This window comes from Vigna unguiculata, chromosome 10 (assembly GCF_004118075.2).
Source record: "Vigna unguiculata cultivar IT97K-499-35 chromosome 10, ASM411807v1, whole genome shotgun sequence".
Taxonomy (NCBI): domain Eukaryota; kingdom Viridiplantae; phylum Streptophyta; class Magnoliopsida; order Fabales; family Fabaceae; genus Vigna; species Vigna unguiculata.
The window spans coordinates 40,034,964-40,057,353 of record NC_040288.1 but is presented as its reverse complement, the minus strand read 5'-3'; the positions used below and the strand labels follow the sequence as shown (position 1 = coordinate 40,057,353).

The following is a 22,390-nucleotide window of genomic DNA, read 5'->3' as shown; positions in this document are numbered from 1 at the left end:
AAATATAAATATTTAATATTAATATATAAAAGAACAAATTTTTAGGTGACAGTAAATCAAAAGGGAAGAGATGGAATTAACCATATATAACTAAATATATACATTTGAAAATTAAATATTACACTTATATCATTATAGATAATATAAATAATTATGATATACATACATTTTGTTGTCTAATAAAAAGTAACATACTATACGGAAAATTCTAAAGTTAGAGAAAACAATGAACTAAGAGTAGTGAAGAGGGTAAATAATAGGAGAATTAGTGAAAAGTGAAAAAAGAAATTACGATACATAAGAAAAGGGTTTTGAGAAATAAATATAACTAACACTGAGGAGTAATTAAAATGACTGACAATAAATATACAAGTCAACATATAAAAAAAATGCTATATCTAAAAAAAAACCCCACAGTATCGAAAAAATCTTCTTAAGAAGATAAAACAAAAACAAAATTTATCTAAATATCAACATTTTATATTAAAAATATATATAAGAGCACTTACAATTAAAAATGTTATTTCATGTATCTATGGCCAGAGATATAATCATAACATCTATGTAGAGTTAACATTATTAAAAAGGGTTATAGTTTTATTACATTATTTAGTTATAAATTTAATATTGTAGTAACATGGTTAATTTTGTAATGATGTTTTAGTATTTTTTTTATTTATCACTTATTTAAAAAATTATAAAAATTTATCATAATAGACATTATTATCTTTATATTAAAATTCATTTAATGACTACATTAATGTATACAGTGAATAAATACATAAACCATAAATGTAATAACGGTTTTACATTAACAAGCTTAATCAAAGAATTCTCACCAGATTGCAACCACAAAAGTACAAAAAATGATAATGATAACTATTGGTATAACCTTTAATATAATTAGTTTAAAAATTAAAATTATCACACATCATTTGTGATTGTACATGTAAAATTGTTTACACTCTTATTACATGGTCATTTTTTTTTCGTGAAATATAAAATTATTTTTATATGTGGTGAAAAAAAAATGTCATATTTCAGAATGTGGCGTGTGTATGAAGTTTTCTCTTCCATAATCCTAGAAAATGTGTTGCTACTTACTCATACACTTTGTGATAAAGTGTTATTATTTTGTTTTTTAGTGAAAAAATTTCAAATTTATATAATAGGTTTCTTAACGAAAAAATGTTATAGGGTTATAAATTAGAATGTGACGTATACGTTAGTTAGTTAGTTTGTAGTTATGAGGGAAATGCACCATGAACCTTCTTTTGCTTCAAACATTTTATCTTGTTATTTGTAGATATTTTTCATTTAAATTTAGTAAACGTTAACCAAAAATGAAATGAAAAACAAATAATGTCCTAAAATTATTTGAAAGTTTTAATCATTGTACAGAATTAGAAAACCGTGTTCAGGCTTGATGATTATTCAAATTCAAGAACGTTGTCATTAAAAAAACTATATTAAAATCGGTAGATACTAATAAGAGCATAAAGAAAATTTAATTTTATCAGCAATTTAATAACTAAACGAAATACATTACATTAATAATGTAATTATAATAAATTCTTAAATAGTAACTTTGAAATTTCCATTCTATTAAAACTATAACTTTATACTTAAGTTTATTTTTCTGAGTAAACATTAAATTGTTTGAAATTTAACACATGACCTTACCTCATTTGCGTCAGAGGTCCTACTTACATAATAAAAGGAAAGAAAGTCAAATAATTAATACAGTAATTTTATATCTATAAGCATTTTCAATTCTTAAGAATAGAATATTTATTACTAAATGATAATAATTAAATAGTAAAATATGAATAATAAAGAAATGAAAAAAAAAGCATCGCACGTGCCGGATTAATTCCTCTCTTTTTCCGACCATTTACTTTTATATTTTTTTACAATATTAGATTCCCGCTAAAGCGAGCTAGTGACTGGTGTGGGTGGTTGGAGCAAAACGCAAGAGGGAACGAGTGAAACGACGGAGTAGAATCACAGAGTCTGGTTCGTGGTTTATTTTGCACACGTTATGAAAAGGATCGAGGGAGTGCGAAGTAGAAGAAGTAGCTATCATCATCACATTAGGGACCACAACACACACCACGTTCCTCTTTATCCCTAAAAAAAAAAAAAACTGTGATGATGCAAAGTTTTCAATCTTAAACTTTCTTTCCTTTTCATATTCTCCTTTCTTTTTTTTAATCAAAACCCTTGCTCTCACAGTAGCGTCGGAAAACTTCGTCGTCGATGTCGTCTCCGTCGCCGGCGGAGACTGCTTCCGGCACTAACTCCACTGCCACTGCTTCTCCTTCTCCTCCTCTTCCGGATGAAACACCTCTGGTACCTAACACCACTGTCTCCCCTCCTCCGCCTCCCGACACCACCAATGCCGCCGTTAGTCCTCCTCCGCCGTTAGCCGCAGCTCCGTCTAGTCTCAGTGGCAGCGGCTTGTCGCCGGGTACATTGAGTGGAATAATTATAGGGGCCGTGTTAGGTGCAGTAGGTATGCTTATCGTTGGGGGCGTTTTCTTTTGCGTCTATAGGAATTGGAAAAAGAAGAGAAGCCAGAACAACTACTCTCAACCGTCTCAACCGAAAGGTAAGGTTGCATGTCTGTAAATTTGGATTACAAAATTGATTTCGATTAAAAATGATTTTTAAATAAAATTTTTTAAGTTTGACTGCTTTTATTGTAAAAATAATTTATTAGTGAAAAGTTCGGTACGAAATCACTTTAGGCGATATTTCAGCTGACTGATTTTTTAACGATGGATTATGAATATCAGGAAGCAGTACACCGAGACATGAGATTAATTAACTTCGGTTTATTGCTTATAATTAATGCCGTGAGAATCTTAGTAAATGTGCCAGTGGTATTCGTACATTCTGTGGTGTGATTTATTTTTAGGAATCAACTTAGTGTTGAGGTTTATGGTGTTTGGAAGCTCGTTTTAAATTCTGTTTGATGGGTTGCTGCACACATTGGTTTTGTTTATTGCTTATCTCAGATAATTAAAAGGTATACGCAGTGTGGTTGAGTTTTGTTCTAATTTGTGTGTAAAACTGACAAAAAATTGAACTGGAATTAATTTTGGTGTCAATGTCTCCAGCTGACATGGCTGGTGTTTCTCCAACGCCATATGGAAAAGGAGGCTTGTCGCCCAAGCCTACTCCAGGGGGTTTAGGGAATCAGAAACTGTCATCCTCTGGTCTCCCCACTCCCACTGTCAATTCTTCAGGCACTGCAAGTAGTTTGGGTTCCGAGAAGGTGAAGCCTTCACCTGGCATTTCCTTGGCGCTATCATCTCAAAACACTTTTACACACGATGAATTAGTTATGGCAACGGATGGATTCTCCTACTCAAATCTTCTTGGTCAAGGTGGTTTTGGCTATGTCCACAAAGGAGTTCTCCCAAATGGGAAAATTGTTGCAGTCAAGCAGTTGAAATCTGAGAGTAGACAAGGGGAGCGTGAGTTCCATGCAGAAGTCGAGGTCATTAGCCGTGTGCATCACAGACACCTTGTTTCCCTTGTTGGTTACTGCATAGCAGACAACCAGAAGATGCTTGTCTACGAGTATGTGCCAAATAATACCCTAGAATTTCATTTGCATGGTAAGATCTGTTAGCTCATTTAGGATGCAAATTCAATTTAACTATTGTTTTCTGAGATATGATGTGCAGATTCTTTGTTGTAAATGTTTTAAAGTTGTGTAGATCATAATATTTGCATGCAATACACTGTTAGTTGTTTCATCTTTCGTGTACAAAAGTATGGCTTTTATTTTCTAATTCACATATTGGTCTCCGTGTGTAAAATATATTATATTATCAACATTTTTTTAACAAGAATGAAAATTTTGACCTAGTGTGGTTAGTAATTAAGTAATGAGGATTCCACTGTCTCTGGAAGTTTGATAATTTAATTCATATCTCACAAGTATGATACTGTCTGTAGTTCTAAATGAATCATGAATATCATACCAGGAAAAGACAGACCACCTATGGACTGGTCAACAAGGATGAAGATTGCTATAGGATCTGGAAAAGGATTGGCATATCTGCATGAGGACTGTGAGTTTACTGTTAATAAATTATGTACTCTGCAAAAGAATTGGCCGTATTTTTACTTCATGATGTTAGTTTTGAAATTGACATTTTTAATCTTATGTCTTTAGGTAATCCCAAAATCATACACCGAGACATCAAGGCATCTAACATTCTTATTGATGATAGCTTTGAGGCTAAGGTAAATTTATAACTTTTTTATCCTGCAATCCTGGATATATAAGGCAATGCAACAGGCTCACTACAGAAAATAAGTGAATTAAGTGGTGTATCTTGAAATGGTTAAATGAACCAAAAAGGCTATAGAAATTGTTCATGTTGACATTTAATATCCATGTACATCATCTGCGATTCTGCATATAGAATAATGTTTCAGAATCTTTTGCTCAGGTTGCAGATTTTGGACTTGCAAAGTTTTCATCAGACACAGAAACACATGTTTCTACTCGAGTGATGGGAACTTTTGGGTTAGACTCATCATACGTATTTCTTGAATCTAATTTTGAAATACTTCTATTGGGCAGTATGTTTCATGGATTTTATTTTTCCTTTTTTCTATTAGTTATATCTTACTGAAACTCTAAATTCATTTAATTCAGATACATGGCTCCAGAATATGCTGCTAGTGGGAAACTAACAGAAAAGTCAGATGTTTTCTCCTTTGGTGTTGTGCTTTTGGAGTTGATCACTGGACGGAAACCCGTTGATAAAACTCATCCCTTCTTAGATGACAGCATGGTTGAATGGGTATGTTGTATTCATGATTTCGTTGATGTTTCTATTTTGATCGTTATGCGTAACTAAGAGGAAAACACATGATATTCATGGTATGACAGAATGTGCACCTTTGGCATCTTTTATTATTGGGTGGTGATATTTTGACCCCCACCAAAAGAAAACCCTACTTGTCAACTCATAATAATAATATTTTAATCATGTTTATTTTATTTTTTAACTTTAATTATAATACATTATTATATTACTAAAATGGGTTGTCGATTGGGTGTTTTTTATTTTTTGAGATGTCAAACTATTATCTTCCTTCAGTATTTTTGGGTCAGTTAATGAATTTTCCCGAGCATGAAAACATTTAGAGAAGAGTGCGTGTGATCAGTAACTCGCATTCTAATGTTGTATTTGCCTTTAAACTTTTTCTCAAATTGCAATCTTGAACTTTAACCTTTTTTTTTTCAGTTAAATGAGTAAATATTGTTCAAAAACCATATTCCTTTTGGTGTTTTAAAAATTTGGAAAGCCATGTATCTTGTCCTATGGAGATCAGTTTTGGAGCTAAATTATGTGGTGTACTTGAAAAATCAATAAAATTTTATGACCTCTTGTAATTGTGTCTGCTCGGATTGGTTTTAAATTGGTCATAAATAACTTGTTTTAGATGCTAACTGTATTGATCTGTCTGGGATGAAGCTGATTGTAGTATGCAACCATGTCAAATTACTTGCAAGAAATTCTGGTTTTGCTTAAATTAACGATGAAATAATATCTGGGAATTCTTTAACAATTAGCTGACAGTCTAATGTTGACAATCCTCCCCCAAAACATCTTGTATTGAAGCATTGTGTGTGTGTGTGTGTTTTTATCAGCAAAACATCTTGTTCTGAAGCATTTTTGTATAAATTACAGGCTAGGCCTTTACTCTCTCAAGCTTTTGAAAATGGAAACTTTGATGGACTTGTTGATCCAAAGTTGCAGAAAAATTACAATCATGATGAGATGATTCGAATGGCCGCTTGTGCTGCAAGTTGTGTGCGCCATTCAGCCAGGCTTCGGCCTCGAATGAGCCAGGTGAGTTGGTTGATTCTTAAGATATGTTTGAGAATTTAAGGTGTGTTTTGTTTTTATAATCAAATTGCTTTGTTTATTGTCTCTGACAAGGGTATGTAGTAAAATGCCTCCCTGAAAGGCATTCGTCTGCTTCTCTTAGGCAAAAAAAGTCCAGTGTTGTGTTGAAACATATTAAAAAATTAAAAAGTACTGTCAGGATATTTCATTTACTGGTTGATGTTTTTTGAAGTTTAGCAATTCATGACCGATTCTGAGCATTGGCAAACTGAGATCTGGCTTTACCTCTGACAATGATAAAATTAATAACACTGAGCAGGTTGTTCGAGCTCTGGAAGGAAATATTTCTCTAGAAGATCTAAATGAGGGGAGCGCTCCTGGACACAGCAGAGTTTTTGGTTCCTTTGAGGGTTCTAGCTATGACAGCATCCAATACAGTGAAGACATGAAGAACTTCAGGAAGCTGGCACTGGAAAGCCAAGAGCAAGGTATTAGTGAGTACAGTGGTCCCAGCAGTGATTACGGTCGACATCCATCTGTCTCTACCAGTTCGGGACAGCAAAATACGCAGGAAATTGAATTGGGGGAACGTGAAGGGTAGCAACCATGATTCTTCGACAAGCTCTCCATTGATGATTCCCACGTCTTTCAAAATTTCTCTTCAGATATCAGTTTGCTCGTGCACACCCATGAGACTGGTACAGGTACATATAATGTCGGTATATTTTGCAGGTCCCATATATTAATTGGCTTGCACACCATGAATAGCAGTTAGAGCTGTGTCTTTCTTTTTTTCCCGGTGATTTTCACGGTCTAACTTGTTTCCCACGCACAATTCCTGAATTATTTGATACACCTGAAGCTTTGTAAAGCTTGATTCATTTGTTCGATGCTAACATTTGTTCTAACTGGGAAAGCCTGACATTGGGACTTATGGTGAGGATGTGGGTATTTTGTACTTATTTGGTGAGCTTTGTGATAACATTCTATGATTCTTCGCCTGGTGTTTAAGGCTTGTAGCTACTCAGTTTTATTGTTTGTATTGGGAGGGTCACAAGGAACACTGTGGTCTTTTAAGGCTTGTAGCAACCAAAGTACTTTTTCATGTTTTCTGGTCTCTATTGATTTTTGGGTTCGCTCAACTTCAAACCAAGAGTAGTAACAATTTTACTTTTTCGCTTTCAGAGAGTTAAATTAAATCCGTGTTTTCATGGGTGTATGAAGACAAAATCATCTTGTTTGTATGAAGATGCTTTTCTGATGCGCCAAATTTAGTTGGACAAAAAATTGAAGGTTTTTCTAAAACTTGATCTGCTTGGATACTGGAAAAAAAAAATCAATTTGGCTTTTGTAGGGTGAAATGTAAAAGTAATTTGAGTAAATGTGGAAAAGAGCAGTGTGGTTGTCGTATACTGGATAAGTGTATTTTTTTCTTTTTTGGTTCAATTTGCTGTGATGAAGAAGACATTTGAAAGTGCTAATTTGTTAAAAAGAAATGTACGTTCGTACGTTTCTACTTGTCTTGCCTCTGGGGTGGACAATAAACCTGCAAATTATAGATGCACATAATGATTTTGTTGCTTCCAGAAAAATAACAAATATTTTTTCGAAAGAGAAAATATAACTAGACCAATTATGGGGCTTTTGGTCTTTTTATTATGATGTGCAATGAACTCAACAATATTTAAGTTCCAAGTGCGACAGCAAAATGTTGTCTTCATCAGTGTTACCAGAAACAAAGTTATGTTCAAGGGAATTAATATTAGTGTCTCAATATTTTACTATATTAACTATGTCTTTAGCACGTGGTTACTATCAAGACATCTAATATTTTATATCTGTCATGTATTGTGCTTATTATTAAGTCATACATATATATAAAGTCATCAAAACTATATTAAAAGTGTAACAGACTGGACCATAATACTATAATTTTATACTTATATTAGTATTTGTCAATGTTCATAAAATCATCGTTTGTAGAATTAGTGGTATACTTCTACTTTTATATATAAAGAATCAAATAGACCTTAACTAGCAACAAAAAGAAATCATGTTTCTCTATAAAAAAAATGGTTAACAATTAATAATTAAAATGTGTTTGCCAAATAGTTTATTCTCCGTTAAACATTGATCATACAATATTTTTCAGTCTCGTTTTCCTCTCAGCACGCAGCAAAAGAGACATTGAGTGGTAAAAAAATAAGAAATAAGTGGGAAGCCTATTACTTTTCGTATCAAATATTAAAATTTATTAATCAATTATTTTTTTATCATCCAAATAGATATACTTCTTATATTATGATATGTTATAAAAATAAACCCTGATTGCTCTAGGTGGCTGGCTTGAAAAAAAAAGGTCAAACCAGATAGAAAAATAAGTGAAACAAATAAGAAGAAATGGGAAGCTGAGTATTACTTTTCGTACAAAATATTAAAATTTACTAGTCAATCCTTTTCTTATAATCAATATGGATATACTTCTTATATACAAAATATTATGATATGTTACAAAAATCAACCCTTATTGATTGCTCTAGGTGGCTCTGGCTTGAAGAAAAAAAAAAAACCAAACCAGATACGAAAATAAATGGAACAAATAAGAAATAGGTAGAAAGCTGCGTATTACTCTTCGTACCAAATTTTAAAATTTACTAATCAATCTTTATCATCTAAATCGATATACATCTTATATACCATCAATTTGATTATAAGTTACAAAAATCAACCCTTATAATCTGCAGTAGGTGGGTATCTTGAAGAAAAAGAATAGACCAAACCAGATAGAAGAATAAGTGGGGCATAATAAACAAATAAGAAATAAGTGAAAAGCTGCGTATTACTTTTCGTTCAAAATAATAAAATTTACTAATCAATATTTTTCTTATCATCCAAATGAGTATACTTCTTATATACCCAAAATATTATGATAGGTTACAAAAATCAACCCTTATGGATTGGTTGAGGTGACTCGCTTGAAAAAAAATAGGCCAAACCAGATAGGAAAAGAAGTGGAACAAATAATAAATATAGGTGGGAAGCTGCGTATCACTCTTTGTACAAAATATTAAAATTTACTAATCAATCATTTTCTTATCATCAATATGCATATACTTCTTATATACCCAAAATATTATGATATGTTACAAAAATCAACCCTTGTTGATTGTTCTAGGTGGCTTTGGCTTGAAGAAAAAAAAAGGCCAAACTAGATAGGAAAATAAATGGAACAAATAAGAAATAGGTAGAAAGTTGTGTATTACTCTTCGTACCAAATTTTAAAATTTACTAATCAACCTTTTTTTATCACCTAAATCAATATACTTCTTATATACCCTCAATTTGATTATAAGTTACAAAAATCAACCCTTATTAACTGCACTAGGTGGCTGCCTTGAAGAAAAAAAAAAAGAAGAAGGTCAAACCAAATAGAAAAATAAGTGAGGCATAATAAACAAGTAGGAAGTTGCGTATTACTTTCCGTATACAATATTAATATTTACTAATCAATCTTTTTCTTATCATCCAAATGGGTATACTTCTTATATATCCCAAAATATTATGATAGGTTACAAAATTCAACCCTTATTGATTGTTCTAGGTGGCTGGCTTGAAGAAAAAAATAGGCCGAACTAGATAGGAAAATAAGTGGAACAAATAAGAAATATAAGTGGGTAGCTGCATATCACTTTTCGTACAAAATTTTAAAATTTACTAATCAATATTTTATTTATCATGCAAATCGATATACTTCTTACATACCCTAAATTTGATTATAAGTTACAAAAATCAACCCTTATTAATGGCACTAGGTAACTGCCTTGAAGAAAAAAATAGGTCAAACCAGATAGAATAATAAGTGGGGCATAATAAACAAATAAGAAATAAGTGAGAAGCTGTGTATTACTTTTCGTTCAAAATATTAAAATTTACTAATCAATATTTTTCTTATCATCCAAATGAGTATACTTCTTATATACCTAAAATATTATGATAGGTTACAAAAAATAAAATCAATCCTTATTGATGGGTTTAGGTGGCTGACTTGAAGAAAAAAATAGGTCAAACCAGATAGTAAAATAAGTGGAATAAATAAGAAATAAGTGGAGGAAGTTACGTATTACTTTTCGTTCAAAATATCAAAATTTACTAATCAATATTTTTCTTAAAAATATTATGATAAACCCTTATTGATTGGTGTAGGTGGCTAGCTTGAAGAAAAAGGTAGGCCAAACCAGATAGTAAAATAAGTGGAATAAATAAGAAATAAGTGAAAAGCTGCGTATCACTCTTCGTAACAAATTTTAAAATTTAATAATCAATCTTTAATTTATCATACAAATCGATATACTTCTTATATACTCTAAGTTTGATTTTAAATTACAAAAATCAACTCTTATTAATTGCACTAGGTGACTGACATGAAGACAAAAATAGGCCAAACGCAAATAAATGGAACATAATAAACAAATAAGAAATAAGTGGGAAGCTGCGTATTACTTTTCGTACAAAATATTAAAATTTACTAATCAATCATTTTCTTATCGTCGATATACTTCTTATATACTCCCAACATATTATGATATGTTACAAAAATAAACCCTTATTGATTGCTCTATGTGGCTGACTTGAAGAAAAAAATAGGTGAAACTAGATAAGAAAAGAAGTAGAACAAATAAGAAATAAGTAGGAAGTTGCGTATTACTCTTCCTACAAAATTTTAAAATTTACTAATCAATCTTTTTTTATCATCTAAATCGATATAATTCTTATATACTCTTAATTTGATTATAAGTTACAAAAATCAACCCTTATAAATTGCATTAGGTGGCTGCCTTGAAGAAAAAGAAAATAGGTCAAACGAGATAAGAAAATAAGTGGAACAAATAAGAATAAATGGGAAGCTGCGGATCACTCTTCGTACAAAATTTAAAAAATTTACTAAACAATCATTTATTTATCATCCAAATCGATATCCTTCTTATATACCCTAAATTTGATTATAAGTTACAAAAATCAACCCTTACTAAATAAATGAGTCATAATAAACAAATAAGAAATAAAAGTTGCGTATTACTTTTTATACAAAATATTAAAATTTACTAATCAATCATTTTCTTATCATCCAAATGGATATATTTCTTATATACCCAAAACCCAAAATATTATGATAGGTTACAAAAATCAACCCTTATTTATTGCTCTAGATAGCGGGTTTGAAGAAAAAATAGGCCAAACCAGATAGGAAAATAAGTGGCTGCGTATTACTATTCGTACTAAATTTTAAAATTTACTAATCAATGTTTTTTTTATCATGTAAATCAATATACTTCTTATATACCCTAAATTTGATTATAAGTTACAACAATTAACCCTTATTAATTGTACTTGGTGGGTGCCATGACAAAAAAAATAGGTCAAACCAGATAGGCAAATAAGTGGGGCATAATAAACAAATAAGAAATAAGTGGAAAGCTGCGTATTACTTTTCATACAAAATATTAAAATTTACTAATAAATTTTTATCTTATCATTCAAATGGATATACTTCTTATATACCCAAAAATATTAGGATAGGTTACAAAAATCAACCCTTATTTATTGTTCTAGGTGACTGGCTTGAACAAAAAAATAGACAAAACCAGATAGGAAAATAAGTGAAACAAATAAGAAATAAGTGGGAAGCTGCGTATTTCTTTTCGTATCATTTTTTTAAAATTTACTAGTCAATCTTATTTTTATCGTCCAAATGGGTATACTTCTTATATACCTCAAATTTGATTATAAGTTACAAAAATCAACCCTTATTGATTGCACTAGGTAGAAGAAAAAAATAGACCAAACCAGTTAGGCAAATAATTTGGACACAAAGAACTGGGGAATTTACTGATCAATCTTTTGTTTTTATAATCCAAAGGATGCACTTCTTATATACACAATTTTTATTATGTTACAAAAATCAACCTTTATTTCTTGTCCGAGATGGACTGACTTGAAAAAAAATAGGTCAAACCAGATAGGTAAATAAGTGGTGCATAATAAACAAATATCTGGAAAGCTGCGTATTACTTTTTGTACAATTTTTTAAAATTTAGTAATCAATCTTTTTTATCATGCAATGACATATATTCCTGATGTACTTCAAATTTGATTATAAGTTACAAAAATCAACCTTTATTGCTTGCACTAGTGGCTGACTTGAAGAAAAAAATAGGCTAAACCAAACAGACAAATAAATGGGACGAAAAAACAAATAATTGGGAAACTGATTATTACTTTTCGTACAATTTCTTAAAATTTACTAATCAATTTTTTTTTTTATAATCCAATTGGATGTACCTCTTATGTACCCCGAATTTTATTTTAAGTTACAAAAATTAACGCACTAGATTGAGCTTGAAAAAAATAACACACCCACAAAATGATATGTGACACTGACATTGACACATTACACAATTATGATTTAACACGTGACCAATTTTCATAAAATTAAAAAAATAATAAAAAATTAAAAAAATAGGAACTAACACGTTACATGTATTGTTCAAAAACATTAACTATTTAAACATCATTAATAAAACAAACTAAATTAACTAAAATTTAATAAAAATGAAAGCCTAATTAAATATAAAAAAAATGAGGAGCATATTGGATAAAAATAGCTAGGAACGAAATATATATTTAAATCTTGCAACAATTATCTTGTGTGAAGTTACTAAACGTAATTATTGAAGTTAAAAGTGTAGTAGAAGATGCAGGGGTAGTTTGGGAAATAAGAGAGTGAGTCATGGCTGGCATTCGTTGTTTAGTTGGTAACTCGCTCCTGTTCTTCCATCTGTCTTTCAAACTTTCTCTGGCGCAAATTACTCTAAACTTTAACACTCCCAAACACAATTTTTCTTTCCCAATTTTTCCCTAAAAAAAAATCATTTTCGAGTAAGCACACTCTTCCTCATCCATGGCATCTCGCCGCCGCATGTTATTGAAGGTCATAATCCTTGGAGATAGCGGGTACGCTTCTTCTTCGTCTTTGTCTTCTTCCGCTTCTTTTTCTTCTTTCAATTTCATTATTATTTTTTCTTTCTAATTCAATCTAAAAATGGGTTAAATTACATAGTCTGGTCAGGGGGGAAAAAGGGTTGCTGCATTTATCTTCCATGATTTTAGTTTTCATTGAAATTCCCGATCTTTTTTTATGTTTTGCAATGAAAATTTATGGAATATTTCTCCCAGGTGCATGAGGCGTTAAAAATTTGGGGGGAAATGGAAGTGATTACTGATTATGTTTGGATTCCTGGGAACATGAACTTTGTTGTCTAAATAAGCTTTTTGGAACTATTAGAGGAAGAAAAATGGTTCTTGATTCTATAGATTTGCAATTTTCTAACACGGGTCAGCTGCATGTGATGCCGATGCATACCAATATTTGAAAAGCTATAATGCCAGTTCTGTGCAATTGCTCTTTAGTTAGTTATTCACCAAGATATCAAGATCTCTCTGCTAATTGACGTTTTTTTTCTTATTTTTTTTGGCAGGGTTGGTAAAACATCACTGATGAATCAGTATGTTCAAATCTCAGATTTTTTTTCTAAAATTCTGTTCTATGACTTTTTGGGAAATGTCTGATGACTATTTTTGTTCTGTTTGATTTCTGTTTTCATGATCATTATTTCCTCCCTCTGCATTTAGGTATGTGAATCGTAAATTTAGTAATCAGTATAAGGCAACCATTGGTGCAGATTTTCTCACCAAGGAGGTTCAATTTGAAGATAGGTTGTTCACATTGCAGGTGAGAGATACAAGAACACGCTGTTTCTTTTTTGTATGAACATATATATATATATATATACAGTTTTTTTATAATGTGTTCTCCAGTTAGGTTATGATAACCTACAGCTGCACCTACCAATCTTTTTTGAACAGAGCTATTATCTTATTCAATTTCATATCATCATCTATATAATCTTAAATCAGCTGTTGCACAGCTTATAAAGTTTTATTTTCCTCAGGTTGATTAAGTGGTTCATGATTCTGTTCAAATGAATGTAACTAGAGTGTCTTGTATTCTCCTAAGTTGTTGAGTTTCTTTTAAAACCTAAGGATTCTTAAGTTTATAATATAAATGTCTTAACTTCTTCCTATATCCATTTCTTTTTTCATGCAATTCTTTTGAACTGCTAGTGTATTATGCATGCATTCTCAGCTCTTCAGATTAAAACTTCTTTTCATTATCTTCTGATCCCAATTTGATGTGATTTTTTTGAAGAATAAGTCTTTATTTAAAATCGAATTTGAAAAGATAAGGAAATATTCTGGGTTCTTATTGTAAAATTAATGTCTGTAGGATGTATGAAATAATGGCCATTGTTAGGAGTAGAGAGCACTTGTAGTGATGGAGTGGTTCACTCTCCTCTCCCAAAAATGATAAAAATTAGTGACATTCAAATAATATTCTATAATTTACAACTCTTTCTCCATTTTCTTTTTCTTTTTATCTTCTCTTCCTTTCTCATCACATCTCTTATTACATTTCAAATTCTCTCTCTCATGCCTATATCTCTTATCTCTAAAGAGTGATGCATCTCTTACCCATAATTTTTAAGCCTTTTCCATTTTTTCCTAAATATTTCTTAATAAGAAAAAAAATCAAAGGAATGCTTTCTTCTCAAATTAAAAATTCATTTTTTTTGCTTTAACAAATTTTGAGAGTCAATTATGCTTTTAAAACTTAAAATATGATATTCACCTATAATATAGATTTCCAATCATTGGAATTGCTTACTTGAATTTAAAAATACAATCCGTTGTTTAATTTATATAATTGTGGTTTTTATTGTATGTGGTCTATTATCATGAATCCTTTAGTTGTTGCTTAAATTTGATATATTAATTTTGAAATTATAATTTACTTCTAATTGTGAATGGTATCCGATGATGGTTGGGGCAAGTGCTTGGCTCTTTCTTTTTATTTGATAAAAATAAATATTTGATTGTATTTTTTACTCTGTTATTTTCACTAAACAGTTCATTCTTTGATCTGTTTGAAGATCATGGAAGAAAATTAATAATCAAGATTGAGTTGTTTTCACCATGCATGCAGATTTGGGATACTGCTGGTCAAGAGAGGTTTCAGAGTCTTGGTGTGGCTTTCTACCGTGGTGCAGATTGCTGTGTTCTTGTTTATGATGTAAATGTAATGAAATCCTTTGACAATCTCAACCACTGGCGAGAAGAATTTCTTATTCAGGTTGTTTAACCATTCTCCTGCTTTGTGGTATATGATGTGTGTCACATTTGTTAAAGATCAGTGTGAAACTCATGCAAAATCATTTATTTTCAGGCTAGTCCATCTGATCCTGAAAACTTCCCATTTGTTGTATTGGGAAACAAAATAGACGTTGATGGTGGAAATAGCAGAGTTGTAAGTTATTTCTCTTCTCATAGCATAGATTGTCTATTGACCTTCATAAAATTTCTGTGTCGGTGGGTAGGATAGATAGGAATTTGGATTCTCTGCCGGATTTTTTGATGTTAACACACTAATGGACATTGATTTTGATGTTTTAAAATATATTAAAAGGAATTTTAATATACAAACATCGGTGTATTTTTAATACTCAGTAAGTAGAGACAGCACAAATCAGAGAATCTGAATTCTGAAATCTGGCTATAGTTGTGGGAAGATATGCTTAAAGCTACACATTTTTTTACATGTATCCGTTCTTTACAACCTCTTCGGTTGCAGATTTCTGAGAAGAAAGCAAAGGCATGGTGTGCTTCAAAGGGAAACATACCATACTTTGAGACCTCTGCTAAAGAAGGGTTTAATGTTGAAGCTGCTTTCCAGTGCATAGCAAAAAATGCACTGAAGAATGAACCTGAAGAAGAAATGTGAGCATTTCTGAATATTATTCAAGTGTATTTTGTTTCCATTTACTCATGACAAAGCTGAAGTGTGTTTTATGTTAATTACTGCATCAGGTACCTGCCTGATACAATCGAAGTTGGTGGTGGTGGACGGCAACAGAGATCTACTGGTTGTGAATGTTAAGTGGAGAGAGTTCTCTCATGCAACTCTACTTTATCGACTTTGTAAAACCAAGGACAAATTTCAAATTTTGTTTTGTATCTATCTAGTGGATTTAGCTGCCATCATGTTTATTTTTCTATCTTTATCTTTTTGTGTTTGTGACAAATGTTCCTCCAAATCAGGAAATGTATGTGGAAAATTGTTTTGTTCAATCGAGTTATGACATTGATTTGTGTTATAAGTAGCATTCTTTTTGTTTTCAAAACATTAAACATGTTTACTTTTTAATATACGCTTTTCTTCTTTTTATAAAATAGATAGATTTGAAGAAAAAAAACAAGATTATAAAATTCTTGACGCATGAAAAGAGTATTTAAAATATAAGTTTGATATAGTATAATATTTTCTCGGAACAAAAGAGACACTCTAAAATATTTATAGGATGTAGTGAGAAATATCTAAAAAAAAATGGTGGAATATATCATTTGTAGTATTTCTAAGAAAACTTTTTTTTTTAAAAAAAAAAATTGAATGGAAGTGTTGGGCAACAGATGGACCATAATTTTTACGGATAAAAGAAAGCCCAAGCCCAGAAAAGGTTGCACACACCAGTAGCGGTTAAATCGGTGGTATAAATAGAGGATCGTGAAAATTGTTATAATGAGAAAGAGAAGGTGATGGAGTCTACCGAAGAAAAATCTGGAATTCTACACCAGATCCTACCTCCGCGTCTAGAAGATGCGGGCCTCGAAGATCCTGCCCTTCCACCGGAATCTATCCACCAAGCTTTTCTCCAAGCCGCCGCGGCCGTAAAATCACGCGCCGCTTCGATTTTCTCCTCCGCCGCCGAGACGGAGGACGAAGATGACGGTTGCGTCAACGACCCGTGGCCTAGCGACAAGGAAGCCTCTGATGTAATCGTCGGAATCGACACGGAGAATGAACCGCCGGGATCCTGCACCGTGGAGAGGGGAGTCGAGGCTGGCGCCGACGAAGTTAGGGTTGCCGGAGGCGGCGGCGGCGGAGGCGCGGACGACGTTGTGGTGGCGGGAGAAGGGAAATTGGGAGAGGATGTTGAAGCTTGCGTGGATGAGTTACAAGGGTTGAATATCGAAGATGTGAAGAAAGATGGTGAAGTTAGAGAAGAAAATAATGAAGAAAACGAGAAACCTACCTTGGTTGAAGGGTTTGCGTGAAAAGGGGTGAAATTTTGATGTTCTTGTTGTTTACCCGTTTGTACTAGTTTCTGTGATTGTATTAGGTTTGTTAGCCTTAATAGAAAGTTTGTTGTATGTTCACGTTATCAAAATGAGTCAATCTATTCCTTAACTAATATAATCTTAACAGCCTATTAGTTACTCATATGATTGTAAAATGGTTAAACTCACTGATTATCATCTTAAAATCTGAAAAACGAATAGATATACCATTCATAGGATTTAACTCACTTGGTACGATTCATTTAACACGTAAAAATTCCATTTTAGCGACATTACTAGCATAAAAGTACAAATTTATGAGCTTTTATGTCGTGTTTAACTAGGAAATAGAGATAAACTGATCAATTTGATAAAAGTTATTACATCCAAATAGAGCTAGCACTATTGAAAGAATTTATGAGCTTTTATGCTGTGTTTAACTAGGAAATAGAGATAAATCGATTGATTTTATGAGAGAATAGAGAAATATTGATGAATAATCCCATAAATTATTTTGATCTCTTCTTTGGGAAAACACTAACGAGTGTCTGGCACCGATTAAGAAAATTTAAGGAATAAGAATTTTTTAGATTTTTATTAAAAAATAATTATATTTTTTATATTACTAATTTTTTGTATTTATAATTAATAATTTTAAATATCAAAATTTAATATATATCACTTATTTGTTCTTAATTAATGCTTGACTGATTAACAAAAGACCCTTTTCTTTTTCGATTTTCACTGAATTCATTTAATTTTGCACTATATTTGAAAATTTGAAGCACTCACTCACTAGCAAGTAAAGTAATGTATATTTTAATAAATAAAACGGATCCGTAGTAATGTATATTTTTAATAAATACACCTTATCCGTGGGTATATGTTGAAGAGAGTTTCTGTGGTTATTGGGTATATGTTGAAGAAAGTTCCCGTATTTATTGGGTGAGTGTGTTTATTAGGTATACGCTGAAGAGAGTTTCCGTATTTATTGGCTGAGGTAACATATATCAACTTTCTTAAATTAAAACCAAATAGGTGTTCTCAACTCTTGGATAATTAGACAAACTAGAAAACCTTTTTTTTTTTTAGTTTCTGGATTACATTACACAGTTTCTTATTATATTTATTAAAGGATCTTTTAAACAAAAATGTTGGGATAAAAGTAATTAATACACATTATTTAAGAATAATTAATACACATCAAATAAATAAATCTTATATATTACATAGTTTTATTTTATTTTAAAAAAATTATTCATTATTATTATACAATTATGTTTGATATTTTATTTAGTACACATAATAAAAAGTTAAAAAATAATAAAGAAATATATTTTAATGTTAAAATATAATAAAATTTAAAATATAATTAAATATAAAAAATTTAAATTACCATAAAACTAACAAAAAAATATTGTTAAATATTTAAAAATTTAAAAAAAATACAAAGACAAATATAAATTAAATAATATTTTAATATTGTTAGAATTTTCAAAGAGATTTTATTTTTTCGCAAAAATTAAAGACCACAATTTAACCTTTGAGGTCCTTACATTTCAGACTTTTTTTAAAAATCCCATCAAATGTGATACAAATATTTTTTCTTATTCTTTAGTAGAAATTTTAGAAATTAGAAAATGTTAATTTTATGTTAAAGAAATATTACTCAAAAATTTTAGAAAGTATTATCTGAAATCTTTATAAATATCTTCTCAAGCAGTATTTACAAAAATGAAAAATAAATTAATATTGTAATTATAATTAATTCATATTTATATAGTTATATTCCAGAATTTCATTTTATTTTCTTTTTAATTATTTCAAATTTATGAAATTGTCATTCTTCTATTTTATTATTTCTTGACACTATTTTAAGAATTGTGTAATTATAATTTTTTTTCTTGTACATTAAATAGAGAATATGTATATTTTTGTAACATTAGATAATATTAAAATGTTATATTTTTTTTTATTATAAATTTTATGAAAGAGATAGGAGATACCACATAAATTTTGAATCACAACAAAAATAGGATTGAAAACACCAAGAAGACATTAAGAACCAGTCAGATAATTCATTTCGATGACAAAAATAAAAAATTATTAAAGGGTGATAAATTCGTGTACCTAACGCAGGTCCACCATCGTAGACACGTGATGCTGAGAGGTCCACCAACATAAACAGGTGATGCTGATAGTTCCATGGCGGCACAGATTAAACTAAGGGAGTCAACAGCGGCTTCCCAAGAAAATGAGCTTCCAGGTTTCCAAGAACAAGGTCAGCCATGGATGTTCGAGTTTCTACTGTGCCACTTCCAACATGAGGAAGCAATACAACGTTTTCAAGCCCAAATAGCTCTTCTGGAACAACAGGCTCATTTCCAAACACATCGAGCCCAGCACCACCCAAACGACCTTCTACAAGTGCTGACACCAACTCTGCCTCATCAACATGCTTACCTCTTCCAATGTTGATAAAATAACCCTTGGGACCAAGGGCATTGATCACCTCCCTGTCGATTATGTGGTGGTTTTTCTCATTCAGTGAGCAAGCTACTACCAGTATGTCGCAATTAGATGCTAATTCTACAACACTTGGATAGTACTTGTATTTCGAACCTGGTTTTTCAGTTCTTGAGTGGTAGATTATTGGACACTAATCCTTCAGAAGCTCTCTCCGCAATTGCTTGCCCTATCCTCCCTAATCCGACAATGCCAACAGTTTTTCAGAAGAACTGCAAGGAAAATACACATTGTAACCTACTTGAATTGCGAGAGAAGAAGAACGAGGAGAATGCGAGAATGCAGAAACAAACAAACCTTAGTGGTCAACTTGTAGTCACCGCGCTTCCACTGGCCGCTCCTGACAAAGCGATCGCACTCGCAGATCCTCCTGAGGAGCGCCAGCATCAAGCCAATAGCGAGGTCCGCGACCTCGTCGCTCAACACGTCAGTCATGTAGGTCACGCGAATCCCCTTCTCTCTGCACTTCTCCTGGTCAATCTTATCCACTCCCGCGCTGAAGATCGACACTATCTCCAGCTTTGGCAGCGCCTCGATCAGTGCCGCGTCCGCGCCGGCGGTCGAGTCTGAGACTACCGCACGGATGGCGGCGACATGCTGACTCGGCAGCTGCGCCAGGTTCGGGTAATCCCACGCGCGGAACAGCTTGAAGCGCTTATCGAGCTCCTGCTCCAGGTACGGCATCACGTGAACCACGAGGAGTACTCCGATCGATTCCATTTCGCCGGCGAAATTGTGGTTTGGTTAGGTTAGGAATTCCACAGAGTCGCAGTGCAACTCAACACAACAAGGACTGATTCGGAATCCTCAAGCTGGACGTTCCCTTCCATATATAATGTGTGAAGATAACATCGTTCAAAATCGCGTTACTGCTAAATTAGATTGATTTGGATTATTAATTTAATCCCCACGTAATTCATTTATATATATATATATATATATATATATATATATATATATATATATATATTAAAGTGAATATTTATAAATATGCATAGTAAATATTTTGACTTATATCGCATCAAAAAATGAAAATTTTAAATGAATAAAAATAATGAAGTTAAATTTTATTTTCTCTCAAATTTAATATAAACCTACCCTTAAACATTCTTATGGGAAGTTCATTAAAACCTCAACGAGTCTCAAAAACTAGAAATCACATGAACAATGAGAAGAAAAACTACTACTTTTAGGACTAACTAGTTTGAGAGCCGTTTGCACGGGTGTATATGTATTTTTTTTTTTAATTATAAATTTATTTGTCTCAAATTATAAAATTGATATAATAATTAATATGTAAAAAATAATATTGTTATACAATTAATTATGTCAAGAGAATGAGTGGGTTGATCTACGAAGAAACTCGTGACCTTCTCAAGATTTTTCTGGAGAACGTGATTCATGATGCATTGACATACATGGAGCATGCTAGGAGAAAGACGGTGACGACCATGGACGTTGTTTATGCTCTCAAGAGATATGGAAGTACACTTTATGGATTCAGAGGTGGAGGGTTGATAGTATTTGCATTGGTAATTTTGATATTTGGTATTCAGATTTTTAGCAATTTTGATATTTGGTTTTTGATCTTTCACATTTTTTCATCTGGTATTTGGACCTTTAATAATTTTAACATTTGGTATTTTGATTTTTCACAATTTAGCATTTGGTATTTTGATTTTTCACAATTTTATTATTTGATATTTGAACCTTTTACAATTTTGACATTGGTATTTCGACTTTTTACAATTTTGGCATTCATGTTTTGAATCTTTTGCACTCTTTTGGAATTTGGTATTTGAAATTTTCACAATTTTAGCATTTGATATAGACCTTCTACAATTTTAGCATTTGATATTTGGACATTTCACAATTTTAACATTCACATTTAAATCATGTATCTGCATTTCCTTTAAAGTTTTTTGCGATCGAATATTTGATATTTTGGACAATCATGATATTTTCTAAGTGATCGTAACTTGCAAAATATTCTGTTTTACCCTTTAATTGTTTGTATTTGACAACTCTTAATATATCTAGTTGTAACATTTAAGAGAGTATTTGAGTAAATGTCAAGAGAGACTCGTGTTAGTCCTAATTACTTATTACTCCTAAAATTATCTATATATCTCTTATAACATTCTAAACTCACTCATAATTCAGACTCTCCTTATTCATGTATTTCTATGGTTTTTGCTTTCTATAATATTTAGTCCATTCAATAATTAATGATTAGTACCGGCAAGATTCACTAATTATTGGCTGAAGTATTTCAAGAAACACATTTATCAATATTTTCAAATTAAATTGTTTTCAAACTAAACTAAATTGTCAATTTTAGGTGTTCTAAGCTCTTAGATAATTAGACAAACTAGAAAAAAAAAACCTTTTTCTCTTTTTAATTTGAATATCAGATTTTGTTTCATTCGAATAAATCTTATATATATATATATATATATATATATATATATATATATATATTACACAATTTTTTATTACATTTATTAAATTCTCTCAAATCTTCATAAATAGTTTCTCTTCCAATATTACAAAAATAAAAAATTATAAATATTGTAATTATAATTATTTCGTATTTATATAAATGTTTTTCAGAATTTAACCTTTTTATACTTTTTTACATAATTCTTTCAAGTTTATGAAATTGTCATTTAGAATTCCATTTTATTATTTCTTGACACTTTTAAAATTCGTGTAATTATAATTTTGTTTTCTTGTAAATTAAAAAGAGAATACGT

At 31.2% G+C, this 22,390-nt stretch overlaps 3 protein-coding genes and 1 pseudogene across 3 annotated transcripts; 3 read left to right on the top strand and 1 right to left on the bottom strand.

Annotated features, from left to right (window-relative positions):
* The first annotated feature begins 2,230 nt into the window (after window positions 1-2,230).
* Window positions 2,231-6,998, top strand: LOC114165756 (proline-rich receptor-like protein kinase PERK15). The gene is made up of 8 exons (XM_028050327.1): window positions 2,231-2,611; window positions 3,123-3,626; window positions 3,999-4,085; window positions 4,190-4,260; window positions 4,470-4,546; window positions 4,679-4,826; window positions 5,721-5,882; window positions 6,199-6,998. The coding sequence occupies exons 1-8, from the start codon at window positions 2,260-2,262 to the stop codon at window positions 6,478-6,480; spliced, it is 1,683 nt and encodes a 560-aa protein (XP_027906128.1). The 5' UTR covers window positions 2,231-2,259; the 3' UTR covers window positions 6,481-6,998.
* Window positions 6,999-12,675: 5,677 nt separating this feature from the next.
* LOC114167247 (ras-related protein Rab7) lies at window positions 12,676-16,150 on the top strand. The gene is made up of 7 exons (XM_028052269.1): window positions 12,676-12,890; window positions 13,415-13,441; window positions 13,569-13,668; window positions 14,980-15,126; window positions 15,220-15,300; window positions 15,625-15,770; window positions 15,861-16,150. The coding sequence occupies exons 1-7, from the start codon at window positions 12,838-12,840 to the stop codon at window positions 15,928-15,930; spliced, it is 624 nt and encodes a 207-aa protein (XP_027908070.1). The 5' UTR covers window positions 12,676-12,837; the 3' UTR covers window positions 15,931-16,150.
* A 402-nt stretch (window positions 16,151-16,552) lies between these two features.
* LOC114167248 lies at window positions 16,553-17,260 on the top strand. The gene has a single exon (XM_028052270.1). It carries the CDS (start codon window positions 16,587-16,589, stop codon window positions 17,103-17,105), a length of 519 nt encoding a protein of 172 aa, XP_027908071.1. The 5' UTR covers window positions 16,553-16,586; the 3' UTR covers window positions 17,106-17,260.
* Window positions 17,261-19,135: 1,875 nt separating this feature from the next.
* On the bottom strand, window positions 19,136-20,499 carry LOC114167246 (annotated as a pseudogene).
* Between the last annotated feature and the right edge of the window lie 1,891 nt (window positions 20,500-22,390).

Excerpts from the sequence above, each read along its gene's own strand:
- LOC114165756 (XM_028050327.1), top strand. The coding sequence starts at position 2,260 with ATGTCGTCTCCGTCGCCGGCGGAGACTGCTTCCGGCACTAACTCCACT. Across the intron at positions 4,086-4,189 it reads GGCATATCTGCATGAGGACT|GTAATCCCAAAATCATACAC; the intron begins GTGAGTTTACTG and ends TTATGTCTTTAG. Across the intron at positions 5,883-6,198 it reads TTCGGCCTCGAATGAGCCAG|GTTGTTCGAGCTCTGGAAGG; the intron begins GTGAGTTGGTTG and ends AACACTGAGCAG.
- LOC114167247 (XM_028052269.1), top strand. The coding sequence starts at position 12,838 with ATGGCATCTCGCCGCCGCATGTTATTGAAGGTCATAATCCTTGGAGAT. Across the intron at positions 13,442-13,568 it reads AAAACATCACTGATGAATCA|GTATGTGAATCGTAAATTTA; the intron begins GTATGTTCAAAT and ends CTCTGCATTTAG. Across the intron at positions 13,669-14,979 it reads ATAGGTTGTTCACATTGCAG|ATTTGGGATACTGCTGGTCA; the intron begins GTGAGAGATACA and ends CCATGCATGCAG.
- LOC114167248 (XM_028052270.1), top strand. The coding sequence starts at position 16,587 with ATGGAGTCTACCGAAGAAAAATCTGGAATTCTACACCAGATCCTACCT.